At 33.6% G+C, this 16,490-nt stretch overlaps 1 protein-coding gene across 2 annotated transcripts in view; it reads left to right on the forward strand.

Moving 5' to 3' along the window:
- LOC123704285 (homeobox protein PKNOX2-like) overlaps positions 1 to 9,488 on the forward strand; it is a 47,621-nt gene extending 38,133 nt beyond the window's left edge. The window contains exons 7-12 of one of the 2 annotated variants that reach the window (XM_045652596.1): positions 2,782 to 2,856; positions 3,912 to 4,051; positions 5,113 to 5,248; positions 6,243 to 6,323; positions 7,223 to 7,336; positions 8,223 to 9,488. In XM_045652596.1, coding sequence (XP_045508552.1) covers positions 2,782 to 2,856; positions 3,912 to 4,051; positions 5,113 to 5,248; positions 6,243 to 6,323; positions 7,223 to 7,335 — 545 coding nt within the window. In that variant the 3' untranslated portion in view covers position 7,336; positions 8,223 to 9,488. The remainder of the gene's footprint in view (positions 1 to 2,781; positions 2,857 to 3,911; positions 4,052 to 5,112; positions 5,249 to 6,242; positions 6,324 to 7,222; positions 7,337 to 8,222) is intronic. The other variant, XM_045652597.1, reaches the window with a different exon arrangement.
- The last annotated feature ends 7,002 nt before the right edge of the window (positions 9,489 to 16,490 follow it).

A 16,490-nucleotide genomic window follows, 5' to 3' on the forward strand; every position in this document is an offset into this window, starting at 1 on the left:
CGTACTTTATATTCGGGCTCACAGAACTGATCTAGCAACTCTTTGTTTTCCTTGTTAGTTAAGAATACTTGTACTTCCTCTCTTAGTTCGTACAACCTCGACAGCATGTTTCCTTTTGAAAGCCAACAAACTTCTGTGTGGAAAAGCAGAGTTTCGTGTTCAGAGTTCATGTCAGAACACAACTGTTTGAATAGACGAGTATTGAGTGCGCTCTTTTTAATGAAGTTAACTACTTTTATAGCTGTTTTCAGAGCTATAGTAAAACATTCCGGGAGCGTTTTGGCAGCCAATGCTTGACGGTGAATAACGCAGTGCGTCGTAATTGCGGAAGGATTTTTGGTTTTTACCAATGCTGCAAGACCAGAGCGAGAACCAAGCATAGCAGGAGCACCGTCAGTACAAAACCCGGCAAGCCTTTCCCACATAAGTCCATGTTCCTCCATATATTGGCTTATTGCATTCATAACATCTGCACCTTGCGACGTCGTCTTAAGTTCTTGAGAAAATAATAACTCTTCTTTAAACATTTTGTTGTCCTCCAAAAATCGAATAAATACAAGTAATTGACAGCATTGCGAAACATCGGTAGACTCATCACATTGTAATGCAAAATAAGGGCTGTTTTTAATCTTGTCAATAACTTGGTCTTCAATATCAGTTGACATTTTTTGAATACGCGACTTAATTGTGTCATTAGAAAGCGGTATTTCACGAATTTTCTTTTGAGCTTCCGCACCTAAAAGCTCTTCTGCAACTTTGAGCATACAGGGCTTTATTAAAGATTCGCCGATTGTGTGTGCTTTTTTCGATTTGGCAATCAATTTTGAAACTTCAAATGATGCAGATAATGTTTTTTCAGAGGTTTCATAACTTGTTCCACTGGGTCCAAGTTTCATTTTTTTAAGACTTGTTAGTTTGCCTTCAAAGAATTCTCGCGAACGGTTACAAAACTTCGGATGCACGGTCTTCAAATGACGTTCCAACTTTGCCGGTTTTAAAGCGTCGTTAGAAAGAACAGTTGCACATAAAACGCATTGTGGTCTAGTTTCTCCATTAATATCTATTGAAGTAAAGCCCAGCTTAATATAGTCGTCGTCATATTTTCTTTTTGGTGGCATTTTTCTGAAAACGAAGTTTTAGCGATAAGTAATATGGACAGGTATAAGATCTGATAATAAAAATGTGTTGTTTTGATAAGCTTTTATTTGTGAGGTCTATGGCCAGCTGTTGGAATGACGGTTAAAGTATCTACTGCTCAAGACGTATCAAATGAGCCCAAATACGACGGTATTATTAAGTAGGTACCTATATTTACATATACATCATAATCTGCTCAATTATACCAAGCAATTGCATTGTCACCGAAATGATATAATATTATGTATTCCCAACTTTGCCTCAATTGGTTGAGAATAACCTAGCCTACAAAAATACTGAATTGTGCATTATTTTCCGTTTTATATAAAATATTAAAAACTTCTTACCTACCTAATAAGAAACCTAGCAGATTTACAACGTGACGAAAATAAAGTAAAATTAGTAATCCGCAATAGCTAGTTGTGTGACATAAACCAAACAAATAATATTTATTTTACTTACCTATAATAAATCACTACCGCTCATTACAACGTCGACGCTACAAGTGACGATCGGCAACCCGTGCCGCTAAAACAAAGAACGAATGGAACGAAACCGCCACCCCCGCCCTCGTGCACCGCGTTTCGCCTTCGGACTCGTGCCGCGCGCGGCTCGCGTTGTTTCGACTCGACTCATGACGTCACGTCACATATTATTAGGATGGCTTCGCGGACCACTTGGAATGCCTCCAGGGACCACCTGTGGTCCGCGGACCACCGGTTAAGAACCACTGCTGTAGACAGACAAACAAAAAAACAAAAATACACACTTGCTAAGTCAGGGGCCTTCCATTAATCACGTGATGTTTTTTTTTTTGCATTTTTGCCCCATTGGTGGTGGTGAGGTTTAAGACTACCGCTCCCCCCTCCCCCCTATATCACGAGTATTTTTTCGTACCTGCAAAGAATCTATTTTTTATTTATAAAAAAATACTGGTATAAGTATCGTCTAATTTTATTATAGAAAATTAAAGACTACTATAATAAACGTTCAGAGGTAGACAGAAAGATTGCAGTTTGTTTTTGGATGACATAAAAATAATGAAAGAAATGCGGAAAAGTTGTGCGCGGTTGACTAAAAATAAATACATGTAACGCCGCTTTTCGGTTGAGTATCGCGCGATTGCCGAAAAAATAAATACACGTGATATATTACTTTACCCCCCCTCCCCCTGGTGATATTTCGTGATTTTTTGATGGACCCCTCCCCCCCTTTCGAGCCTCACGTGATTAATGGACAGCCCCTCACTCACTGACTATACTAGAATAAGTTCGATCGCTCTGGCGGGTCACGAGTGGCCGAGTTGGTCAGGCATCCGCCCCGGAATGGCGCGAAAGGATGCGGGTTCGAGTCCCGCTGAGTGATCGAATTTTTTCTATCTATAATATAAAAATGAATCCCAAAATGTGTTGGTAAGCGCATAACTTTAGAACAGCTGGACCGATTTCTTTAATTCTTTTTTTATTATATTCCTTGAAGTACGAGGATGGTTCTTATGTAGAGAAAACGTGAATATGTACCACGGGCGAAGCCGGGGTGGACCGCTAGTTCTTTATAAATTTACATATTATTTTATTTAAATATTTGTCAATAAGTAACCTAATATTTGACAAATAAATAATCTGAAATAATTAATGTTTGTAGCATCTCTCGTAGTGCAAGGTTCGACGCCGATCAGCCAAATTGGTGCTGGGTTGTTGTCAAACGACTCTTTTCCTGGTGAGTCTTTTTTATCTCTTTCTTCTTCTATCTCTTCTTTTCTCTATCTCTTATTTATTAATATTGAGTTAAGTTTGTGTCAAATGGAGTTGTGTGCGATGTACATTTTTATTTATAAAAAATAACGATTTTGTTTACTACTGTACTTTTGATTACTTTTTAATTCTTAGAATAAAAAAGAACATTGAGTGACATAATATGCATGTCAACTTTTAAAGAGTGCAAACATTCTTATTATACTACTAGCGGTCCGCCCCGGCTTCGCCCGTGGTCCATATTTCGCACTAAAAAGTAGCCTATGTCCTTTTTCGGGTATCAAAATATCTCCATACCAAATTTCATGCAAATTGGTTCAGTAGTTTAGGCGTGATTGAGTAACAGACAGACAGACAGAGTTACTTTCGCATTTTTTTATTAGTATGGATTAGAGAAAGGTTTAGACCTTGAGGTTGTATTTTTTATAATTACTTTACACTAGCTGCTCCGCGCGGTTTCGACCCCGTGGCTCCACTCCAGTTGGTCTTAGCGTGATGATGTGTCTTCCTCGATAAATGGGCTATCTAAAACCGAAAGAATTTTTCAAATCGGACCAGTTGTTCCCGTGATTACCGCGTTCAAACAAACAAACAAACTCTTCAGCTTTATAATATTAGAATAGATAATATACTATCGATCTTCTAGTAGGTACTCGTAACTATAATAATCTGTTAAAATTACATTTTCACTAAGTTTTATTCAGAAGTTGTTTAATGTTTTCGAAACAACACACCAAATAAATGTTTAATACAATTGACTGACCGGTTGGCTTGGTTGGTAGTGGCCCTGCCTTCCAATTCAGAGGTCGTGGGTTCGATTCCCACCCGGGGCAAATATTTGTGTGATGAACATAGATGTTTGCTCTGTCTGGGTGTTAATTATCTATATAAGTATTTATTAAAAATTATATATGTATGTTTATCAGCCATCAAGTTTCCATAACACAAGCGAAAGCTTAGTATGGGATCGGATCGTGCCGTGTGTGAAAATTGTCCTGAATATTTTTTTATTAATTCCAGGGGCGAACTCCAACAACTCTTGTTCTTCAGTGAGCGGCTCCCCTCCCCCCGAGGAGGAGGGGGAGGAGGGGGGGAAACGGGGAGTTCTGCCCAGACACGCTACACAAGTGATGAGGGCCTGGCTGTTTCAGCATTTAGTGGTGAGGAATACAATTAGTGTTAGGCCGGTTGCAGAGCTTGACCGACCATCAGTGCGTACGTCAGTCGCGCTTGTCATATGTATGGAAATTCATAAAACCGTTCATAGCTAGACCGACCATATAGTTCAGGATACATCGCCCATTTTTGCAAGTGACTACTATCAAGCTGATTTTCCGTTTGTAGCTTTATTTTCATGAGACACCGAATAATTTAGTGTACGAAACTCTTGATTGTGGTAGCTAACAGAGATAACAAGGATAAAATTTTTCGATTTGATGGTTCTCAAATATTTATTACGCAATTTGTAGGACAATATGTCTGTTGAATTATAATATAAACATTAACTAAGTGAAAACAAAAAAATCAGCTTGTTAGTAATCATTTATGATGACCTCGTTATCGATAGACTTTGGAAAGGGGGACTCTTTGAACAAACCATAGATTTTGTAGGACAAATATTTTTTCGAATAATTTAGGTAATTATCTTGAGATTGAACAAAAAAAAATTCAGTTAGTAATAAATATTTGAGAACCATCAAATCAAAATTTTTTATCCTTGTTATCTCTGTTAGCTACCACAATCGAGACTTTCGTACACGAAATTATTGGGCGTCTCATCAAAATAAAGCTACAAACGGAAAATTAGCTTGATAGTAGTCACTTGCAAAATTGGGCGATGTATCCTGAACTAATACGCACGCGTATTGTCATGCGCATTAGTGTCATAGTAATACAATTGTTGATGCGTATCGTCAGGTCCGACGGTACGCACTGACGGTCGGTCAAGCTCTGCAACCGGGCTTACATAAATTAAAAATTAAAATACGTGTAAAAGCTATCGCGCACGAGCATATTTTGTCTCCGCAACTATTTAGTCCCTCCTATCAACTAGTAGTTCCCGAGATTAGCGCGTTCAAACAAACCAACTTTTCAACTTTATAATATTAGTAAAGATTAAATTCCATTTCTTTCTAACATCAGCAAGTATACATATATGTCTATCTCTTTCTACCAATGTTTTTATATATCTAACAAACATAATATATCTATCTCTTTCCAGCACCCATACCCCACGGAAGAGGAAAAGAGAACGCTAGCCGCGCAGACCCGACTCACGTTACTGCAAGTTAACAATTGGTTCATAAACGCAAGACGCCGTATATTGCAACCGATGTTGGATTGTTCTGATAAACCTGGTGAGTTATTTGATACAGATTCAAATTATATTTATTTGTAAGAATGTATTTACAAATAAAAAGCGTGTCACACACGGTGAAAATACTATAATATTTTACGTTCTGTACCCCTAGTGTGAGTTTGATCGAGTGCGAAACGTTACTATCGCGTTTGCGTCACAGCCGAATTAGTATGGGAAATCGAACAGCGCCCCTAGCGGACGTATGGGGAAGCTTTGATTCCCCATACAAATTTCGCTGTGACGCAGACGCGATAGTAACGTTTCGTACTCGATGAAAACTCACACTAGCCACACTGATTCTCTAATATAAAACGTTATAGTATCTTAAGGTATCCGGTATCAGCGTTCTGACCGTTATTTTTCTTTTTATCATTGCGTACTTAGACCCCTGTAGATTCGCCATCCTGTTACAAATGACCTGTTTCGGGTTATTACAAAGTTATAGCGCACTAGCTGCGCTCCCCGGTTTCACCCGCGTGGCTCTGCTCCTGTTGGTCTTAGCGTGATCATATATAGCCTATAGCCTTAACGTAGTTCCTGTGGGGTTTCTGAGATGAAACCTATCCTATGTGTTAATCCAAGTTACCCTCTATATGTGTGCCAAATTTCATTGTAATCGGTTCAGAAGTATTTGCGTGAAAAAAATATCCATACATACATACATACTCACAAACTTTCGCATTTATCCTACTAATATTATAAATGCGAAAGTTTGTATGGATGTATGAATGTTTGTTGCTCTTTCACGTAAAAACTACTGAACCGATTACAATGAAATTTAGCACACATATAGAGGGTAACTTGGATTAACACATAGGATAGTTTTTATCCCGGAAATCTCACGGGAACTGGAACTATGCGGGTTTTCCTTTGCAAACGCGGGCAAAGCCGCGGGCGGAAATCTAGTAATTTATAATATTAATAAGATATAGTGGAGATTTTCAATAGAAATAATAGAACATTTATAATAAATCTTGAATATAATATTCCAGGTGGTAAGAAGAGCAAAAATGGTTCGTCCATCAGCAAGAGGTACTGGCCCGACGCGTTAACAAACCCGCAGTTTACGGCTGGTATGTTTATGAATTAATTTATTTAATAATTATATATAATTAAGGGCCGATTTTTCAAGTCTTGGTTAAAATGTATCGGTCTAATAAAGTATTACACGAACATATTAAAATGTCACCTGTAAACTGTCAAATACGGACAATTAGAATACATTTTTGAAATGGTAGTTTAATACGTTATTCGACGAATAAGTTTTAACCAAGGATTGAAAAATCAGCCCTTAACTTAATTTATTAATATACTTCCTTCTTAGTCGTGCAATCTCCACACCACCACAAGGTCTATTTCTAGTGATATGGTCAAAGAACTTCAATTTATTAATATGTAATGTATGTTATATATTTTTTATTTATTATATCTCTATATAAGGCCGAGCGCATAAATAACCTAAGTAGCATTTTATAAAAGAAAAGTTTCACCCCGCAGCTCTAACCACATTGCTCCGCTCCTGTTGGTCTTAGCGTGATGATATATAGCCTATAGTCTTCCTCGATAAATGGGCTATCTAACACCGAAATAATTTTTCATATCGGACCAGTAGTTCCTGAGATTAGCGCGTTAAAACGAACTATTTATCTTTATAATATTAGTAGTATATATAGCTCGAACATTTTTTTATTTTTTTTTTATTTTCACACATTATAAACAAGTGCGGGAAAAATTTTAAAAGACTAGGAACATCACATTCCTATAGTAATATTTTTTGAATACACGGGCGAAGTCGCGGGTGGAATACTAGTATATTTATAAACTTTTTTCTAAAAACAAGTCAAACAAAAAATCAACCTTGTTCCCTTGTACATAAAACACATATTCCTTGTATTCAACAAGCTAGTGTATTAATAAAAAACAAAAAACAACCTTGTGCCCTTAAACATAAAACTCAATATCAAACCTTCAGGGCTCCTTTCATCATCGGAGGATGAGGAACAAGATGGTGAACAGTCTGGTGATGAACAAGATCCGGCCAATGAACAGACCAGCGATTATACCATACAGCAGACCATGCATTGAGGTAATTTATTAATATTTTGTTTTATAGCATTGAAATGCTTTTGCCCCGGGTTTGCTAAAATACGTGGGTTCGAATCCCGCTTGGTGATCAGATATTTTCTATTTTTTTTATCATATATTTAGTTTTATGCATTCAAATGCTTTTTCCTCGGGTTGGCAAAAAGACGTGGGTTCGAATCCCGCTTAGTGATCAGATATTTTCTATATTTTTTTTATCAAATATTTAGTTTTATGCATTGAAATGCTTTTGCCCTGGGTAGACAAAAAGACGTGGGTTCGAATCCCGTTTAGTGATCAGATATTTTCTATTTTTTTCAACCTGTATGTATATATATATATATAATATGTTTTTAGTGAAACAATGCGATTCATCTAAGACTAGTATCGATTCAGCGCCATTTTGTGACGTCATAATCTTTCTCAGAAAGCGATGTGAAGCGATTTTGCTCATTTTTTTATTCTTTGAAAGATGGACCATCTTGTTTGTGGTCTCATAAATTTGGTCTAGTTTTCATAATTTGAACATGATTATTGTAGTTTTCTGTTAAAATGATAATATGTATTGTTATTGTGTTTTATTTTTGTATGTTTGTTTGACAACTTATGTGTTGAGCTTATCAGTTAAAATGACAAATATGTAGGTAGTCGTAAAGTGTTGAATAAACTATCAATGACTTTATCAGCAAGTCCCTTGCTGTTTTGGAAAAAAAGTGTTTTTAACCTTTAAATGTATGGCAGATTTTTTAAACTGTTTCACTGATTATTCTTAATTTATTTTAAATACATTTTAGACTAAATTTATACAGTATACTATGTTTCAATCCCAGTACCTACATTAAGTAAGTAACTCCCTAATAAAAATATTAATTATCTATATTTTCTTTCAGGATACTGCTCAAGTGACAGTCACGAACAAAAAGACAATGTGTATACCATAGATATAAGTTAGAAACATGTATACGTACACCATACCTCACTATTTTAATATTATTATAATTGACTTGTGTTGCCAGATGACGGACATTTTAAATGGAAGCAAGAAAAAATAATTAATTGAGCATAAAAAATTGTGCAGTATTAAAAAAAGTAATAAAATTGCAATTTTAAAATGTTCGTTTGAACGATGTATGTTTTTAAAACATGTCAGTCATTTTTGTATGGCAACACTGGGCTTCTGTCAATGGAGAATTCGCGGCAAAGTTTTATAATGACGATGAAGGAGCGATTTGAAAAGTCATTAAAAAAAGACGTGTGTCACTCGGGGACTGGGGCGGTTGCGCTATTGCATGCTATGCCTTCAAGCCACACCTCCGCCCGTCCCCGTGGGGAGCGTGAGGTTTTTTCGTTACGGAATTTCTCGATTTGGTCCCCGCGCTCAAGGCCCGCGATAGAAGCTATGCAATATTGAAATTATTGTAATAGGTATTCTAACTTATTGTTAAAGTATTTTGCTTTTTATTCCACAATTAATTAGTATTTGCCTTCATGCAATTTCAGTTTGTCACATTGACAGCTAAAAACCAGTGTTGCCATAACTACCGATAAACTATAATTAAAAAAAAAAGATTCAATAATGCTTTTCGTCATGCATCGTCAATTTTAACGCCGGTTGTGAATTTTCATAGTTTCAAATCAGATCAAATCAAATCTTGACTTGATTTGATTTGATTTGATTCATAGTTTAGTTTCTTCCACGTGTTTTCGACTGAAAAATGAAATAGATATAGGATAATTTTTACCACAGACCTAGATAAAACCGTCCATAGACAAATCATATTTATTTGTACAAATAAGTTTATTATATACTCAATTTTTTTCAAACAGCCATACTAGGTAGTATTAGGTAATGGTTAACCATAATATACGATTGAATATACGAAATGATGTATACCCAAATGATTCGATTGTATACGTTTGAGAAATAAGAATATCGGAAAATTTTAAATTTAGTATTCAATTTTAAAAGTATCATGACAGTATTTGAACGATGTTCAAGTATTTTTAGCTGGTAACTTTAAGATTCTTCATGTATAAATGACGTTATTGAGGCAATAATATAGTTTTTTTTCTTTGTAAATGTTTGGCGCGTAACTACATAATATTTCCAAAATTATATCCTGATATAATTTTAATTAATCAACCCCTGGGTTGATTTTCCATTAAAATTGAATTCAGCAAATATATCATTGAGATAATATTACTACGTATGGAGGAGACACCATGAACAAAATCTGTGTGCCATTTTTTGCTCTAAGTTTTATAAATTATTATTTATTATCTAGTTAGGTACTTACCGATGAAAGTTATTCCTTTGCACTTTTCCGTATTATTTGTATTATTTGTGCAATATCGTAACACACACGAAGGCATATTTGATGCGTTTCACTTTAAAACAAATAAAAAATGAGCGTGCAGTTACGCCATATGGCGTATGTTGAGCGGAACATAAGTGATGTAGGCGGCTGGCGGTGTCGTCTCCATATGTTTATCTCAATGAAATATATATAAGTTTTCTATTTATAGTGTCCCTGTTTAAAAATATTTGCGTCTGGGAATTATAGAAACCTTATTTTTAATTACTTATAATATTTAAAATTAATTACTAAAATCCGTTCCGCCGTTATTGAGTATTTATAAGTTTTGGCACGATCTTCTTTTATATAAGTATTTGTCCAAAATTTGAAATTTTACTTCAAAATGGTGGAGTAATGTGTATTGAGTCAGACATTTATTTGTATTTTATGTACTGTTCAACTTTATGCTGTTTTTATAATAATATGTATTATTACGTTTTATTTTTGTGAAAAATGTGCAATTAATATATTATGATTTAATTGAGTTTTAAAATGTAATCAATTTCAATTTCATATGAGTTTTCTTTATTGACTAAATATATGTTAAAAGAGAAAGACATACTCGTTGGAAGACTTTCTTCATTTCGTTGTATATATTATGTTTAAATTTTATGTTGATGTCACAAATTTAAATAAATAATTAAGTATTGATTTTAATTTTTTTCAACGATTTTATTTTATATTTCGAGCAAATATTACTTACTATAATTATTGGCGTTATTTCTATATCATAATATTATTTATTTCTACCGTGTAATTGGCACAGATAATGTATACTAAAATCGATTAAATTCTAATCGATTTTCTTCTCGTATACGTTCAAAAGTAAGCAAACGCTTCGATCTTCCATTGTTTTAAATTTAAAATTTAGTGTAAGAAGAGATATTTTGTTAATCGATATTATATTATTATGGTCTAATTTTAAAATCGTGAAATAATCGGATATCGGTCGTGATAAGTTACGCTGTGAAAATGCTTGGAATTTTTTTGTAGCGTATAGTGAGCTATGTAGGAATACTGTCTTTTATAAATAAAAAAAAATAATCGGTGCCATTTCGTTATCTGTAACTCTACGTATCATTTGAAAATTGTTTATCTGTTTCAAAGTAACTGTTAGTATTTCCCGCCAATATCTAAAACGTCAAATGTCAAAAGAAAAAAAAAGTTACGATATTTTTTTCCTTTTCTTATTTACAGCCAGTATACCAGTGAAGTTAATTTTGGCGCACTTTTGCTTTTTTTTAAACGTAGATTTTAAAGTCTACATTGCCAGTGAAAAAAAATGGTAAATGTATTTTAGAAATTACTCTATTGTTAATTATAATAGTGATGTCATCTGTTATACGAAGCAACGGATATACGTAATGAAATGTGAAATAAGAAATTTTTATAAACTTTTAATTCAATTGTACCTACTATCTATAGTGATAGATATAAAAATATTTTTAAACTATTTTAATTCGCGTCTTAATAAATATTATTTAAGATGTTCAGTCCGATATAGTATACTGTAGTTATAACGCTTGTTTAGAGGTTTTAATGTGATTTTTAGTAATCACAGTGCATTAATTATTAAAATAATAAATGTGTGCGTGTATACACGTAAGAAGTGAAACTTCTTTGTGACCTTATTTTTCAAAAAATAATGTACTATATGCAACTTTACAGAAATACGTCGAAGCACGCGTGGTAGGGATAAGAAAAAGATGGCGCGTAACGGAAAAATGTCACGCGTAATGAAAACATGTTACACTAAATTTTTTTCCAACCCCGATAAAGAAGTTTCACTTCAATAAATTTAGGTTGTAAATAAAGTGATTTGGAATGCAATCATGTTTTTTTCATTGTTATTTTTTTACCATATTTCTCGGTAATGTACTGTGATTGTTAAAATAATGGTGGAGCGTAAATTTGTATGATAACGCATAATGTTTTACTAGTCAATATCGCTATGTACTTTTGTACTTCTTTGACATGCCGAATTTGTAAGGATTGTCAAAATTGTTCTTGTAATTTCTGTTTTACGAACGTAATTTCATAATTCAATACTGAGTTATTAGATAAAGTTATGGTATGAACAGAAAAAAAAAATAATTTGTTGCCAGTAAAAAAAAACCTCAACAATTTGGAAAAAAAGGAATTGATGTAAATGCCACAGATATAAAAGAACAATTTTGACAGTTCATATGTCAGTTTGTCCTGTACAGTTCGCTGAAAATATAATCGTTTTCGCATGCCTATAAATATCTTTTATTTCTATGAAATTTCACCCCTGAATATTTTTTTATCACCAAAAACTGAGTGTTGTTTTTTATCTAATATAATGTTTTAGGTAAAAATGCCTAATATCTTTCAAAATAAATCTATCTTCACAAATTTTCATTTCCATTCATAATGACATTTCAAAATTTATCAAAATTAGTTCAGCAGCTAAATTAATTTCTTTTCATCATGATACTGCGGGCGTAGCACTACTTAGAAAATAATCTGAAAAAGCACGCGAACGAATTAATAAATGTAAGAATCTATATATATAAAACTCAAAGGTGACTGATATAGTGATCTATCAACGCACAGCCCAAACCACTGGACGTATCGGGCTGAAATTTGGCATGCAGGTAGATGTTAGGACGTAGGCATCCGCTAAGAAAGGATTTCCCGAAATTCTTGCGGGAACGGGGAAAAACGGGGATGCACGTACAAAGTCGTGGGCGGAAGCTAGTCAAAATATATTTTAGAGGTACATACTTAACTTCAGGTTTTTTTTATAGAGCAAAATTTTTCCATTCGTGTTTTGGTAACAGTCATCCCATCACACATACGTTCTGTAATACCTACATATTTGAAATTTCAGTGCGAAAAAGCTTCAATATTTTCAATAGCTTACCACCCGCGGCTTCGTCCGCGCAGTCAAAGAAAAACCCGCATAGTTCCCGTTCCCGTGGGATTTCCGGGATAAAACCTATCCTATGTCCTTTCTCGGGTATCAAAATATCTCTATACCAAATTCCATGCAAATTGGTTCAGTAGTTAAGGCGTGATTGAGTAACAGACAGACAGACAGACAGAGTTACTTTCGCATTTATAATATTATATTTTCAATTAAAGCTCATAGATAACTGTCTATTTTGCCGTTTTCACCTACTAAGGACCCATAACAAAAAACCAAAAAATAATTACGCCCGGGCGAGCAGTATACATATATGTAACTACAATTAAAAACATTTAACATTCCTTGCAAAGTCGGGTAAAACAATAAATTTGCATATCTTCGAAATAAGCAAAAAGTATGAAAACAACTTGTTATAAGTAATTGCACTTAACAATAAAAGAAATAAGGAATTTTCCGAACAATCATTTTTCAATTATCCGTTACAATTATTACGATAAGTGGACAATTTTTTATTCAGAATTCCATTAATGTGATTAAAAATTATTAATTGCAATGCATTAAATTATGGCAAAAATCGATTCATTAGAATACATGCATAAATCAACATAATTTTGCAAGAGTAAAAAATCTGCATTAAAATTTTGACATATGATTTATATGGCGTATTAATCCGCCATTTTTGATAATTTTGACATATCATTTTACAGTTCAAAAAAATTTAGTTTGAAACAAAAATGAATATTGCATTCTTCTAATTTTGAATTCTAACCAAAGATTTTTACACTAGATACCTTAATCTTAATCTTTCTTAATTATTACTTTATAAAGGCGAAAGTTTGTAAGTATGGATGTATGGATGTTTGTTACTCTTTCACGTAAAAACTACTGAACCGATTACAATGAAATTTAGCACACATATAGAGGGTAACTTGGATTAACACATAGGATAGGTTTTATCCCGGAAATCCCACCGGGTTTTCCTTTGAAAACGCGGGCGAAGCCGCGGGCGGAAATTAGATCCCGTTCCTGTGGGATTTCCGGAATAAAACCTATATATATATATATATATATATATCCTATGTATAGGATATATATCCTATGTGTTAATCCAAGTTACCATCTATATGTGTGCTAAATTTCATTGTAATCGGTTCAGCAGTATTTGCGTGAAAGAGTAACAAACATACCTACATACACACACATAGATCCATCCTCACAAACTTTCGCATTTATAATACTAGATTTCCGCCCGCAGCTTCGCCCGCGTTTTCGAAGGAAAACCCGCATAGTTCCCGTTCCCGTGGGATTTCCGGAATAAAACCTATCCTATGTGTTAATCCAAGTTACCATCTATATGTGTGCTAAATTTCATTGTTATCGGTTCAGTAGAATTTGCGTGAAAGAATAACAAACACACACACATCCTCACAAACTTTCGCATTTATAATATTAGTAGGATAGGATTATTATTAAGTAGGAGCAGGATAGGATTACTAGCTAACTTAGAGGTTCCTAATTATATAAAAATAGTGACCTACTTCTCAAAGATTAATCGTTAATTTCTTTATGTCAATAAAGTTTTTTATTTATTTATTTAAAAAATTACTCGCAGACCTATTGAATAGACCTACTTACACAATTTATTGTAAAAATCGGTCAGGCCGCTCGGGAGGCGTTTGAATACAAACACTATATGAGATTAAATAGCTTTATAAATGTAGATTTTTTTTAATTTGCAGTTGCCGATTGCTTTTTTATGAAAGTGTCACAAGTGCTCAATTAAAAAACATAATAAATAAAAAATCGATACTTTACCAATTAAAATTAATTAAACGCTCTCCGATATTACGCTATATTAAATCACAATCAATCTTCTTTCAACTTACGTAAAATGTATAAAATTACAGTAAAACATGATATTGCATCTTTTGATACAGACTTGATACATTTAATAAACTAGCTTTCCACCCGCGGCTTCACTCAGTCAAAGAAAAATCCGCATAGTTGCCGTTCCCGTGGGATTTCCGGGATAAAACCGGAACTATGTGCCGGGGTAAAAAGTAGCCTATGTTCTTTCTCGGGTATCTCTATACCAAATTTCATGCAAATTGGTTCAGTAGTTAAGGCGTGATTGAGTAACCAACAGACAGACAGAGTTACTTTCGCATTTGTAATATTTGTATAAAAGTATAAATTATTCACGGACAAGGGAAAGTGAATTAAAATATCTGCATTTTACTTTGCATGACGCTTTATTTCCTTAAAAGGATGATTTATTCTTAGTATTTTTAACTGCATTGCGTGACATTTCTCTTCTTTTGCAGGGATAAACTTTCAAAGGCAAAAAGGTAATTTAATTAAGTTATAATAAAGTAATTATCCTTTATTAAACTACTTTTATAGGGAGGTAAAGTAGGTATAAACTTTGTATGTTTACTGTAGAGTAATCTTTGAAAGTACTGAACGCAACTTCGCCCGCATTTTCAAAGAAAAACCCGCATAGTTCCCATTCCCGTGAGATTTCCGGGATAAAACCTATCCTATATGTTAATCCAAGTTACCCTCTATATTTGTATTACATTTCATTGTAATTGGTTCAGTTGTATTTGCGTGAAACGGTAACAAACATACATACCTACACATAAACATACATACACAATACACATACATATTTGGCATTTTTAATATTCAGTAGGATAGGGTAGGATTATAGAGTAAATAAAAAACATTTGAATGATACACTTAAAAAAAACACGATTTATGCCTCGCAATGGCAAATGGAATAGTATGTCATAACCATATTTGAAGAGCCAGTGACATAATATTATTAGATAAAGTAAGTAAGTAAAGAAACACAACATGACTCATAGCTGTTATAGTTCTGCTTTTATTGTTTTGGATGAATTATTTTGGTAACTAGAATCTATACCTATCTACTAATATTATAATATCAAAATGTTTGTTTGGTAAATCTTTGGAACCATGGATCCGATTTGAACATTTTCAGTCGATTTTCAGTGTTAGATACCTAGTCCATTTATAGAGGAATAATAGCACGAGGAATGCTATAGGTACCTATAGACTAAGTAGGTATTAGAGTATATTATGTTTCAATTTGTCTATTTACAGTTATTGTAAATAATACAGTAAAAGTTCTTTATTCGCGGGTAATAGGTTCCGTAAATATGCCGCGAATAGAGAAACCGTGAATAAGGAATGGTAATTTGTAGGGGGTTATAGGGGATACGTTCCTAGGCGACGAAATAAATAAGCAAATACATAAAGAAATCAGTTTAATTGAAGTTTTTTATACATATTTATTAATTAATAATTACCATTTAATTACACAATAGCTTGGCACTTTTTACTTGTTTTTTTTAGTCGACATTATAAATTCGTAGTTGTAGTTCAGATGTTTACTAAGGATAACGAATGATTTTTATTTAGGTAAATACATTTTATAAGTTATGTACCTACCCATGCAGCGATTCGATCCGCGAATAAAGAATTTAATGCCGTGAATATAGGAATTAGGTCGCATTTTTTCCATCCGCGAATAGTGAAACCGCGAATGAAGGAAGCGCGAATAAGGAGCTTTTCTGTATTGTAATTTGTATATCGTTTATTATTGGAGATTCTTTTTTTACATTTTATTATGTAAATCATATTTCACTTCAATAATTTAAATTAATAGACCAATCTTGCGAAATACTAGGAAATCAAATTTAAAAATAATTAAAATTTTGTTATGTAATTGCAATGTTGCCATATTACCTACCTATGTTGATTTTAATAGAATTCACGCAAGTTGATGTTACAGAGATAGTCATCAATCAAAGTTTGATTTATAGTCTGTTAGGTATTCAATTTAGTTTGATTCTATAAGAGCAACTACGATCGGGAGTTGC

The sequence above is a fragment of the Colias croceus genome, chromosome 29 (assembly GCF_905220415.1).
Source record: "Colias croceus chromosome 29, ilColCroc2.1".
Taxonomy (NCBI): Eukaryota; Metazoa; Arthropoda; class Insecta; order Lepidoptera; family Pieridae; genus Colias; species Colias croceus.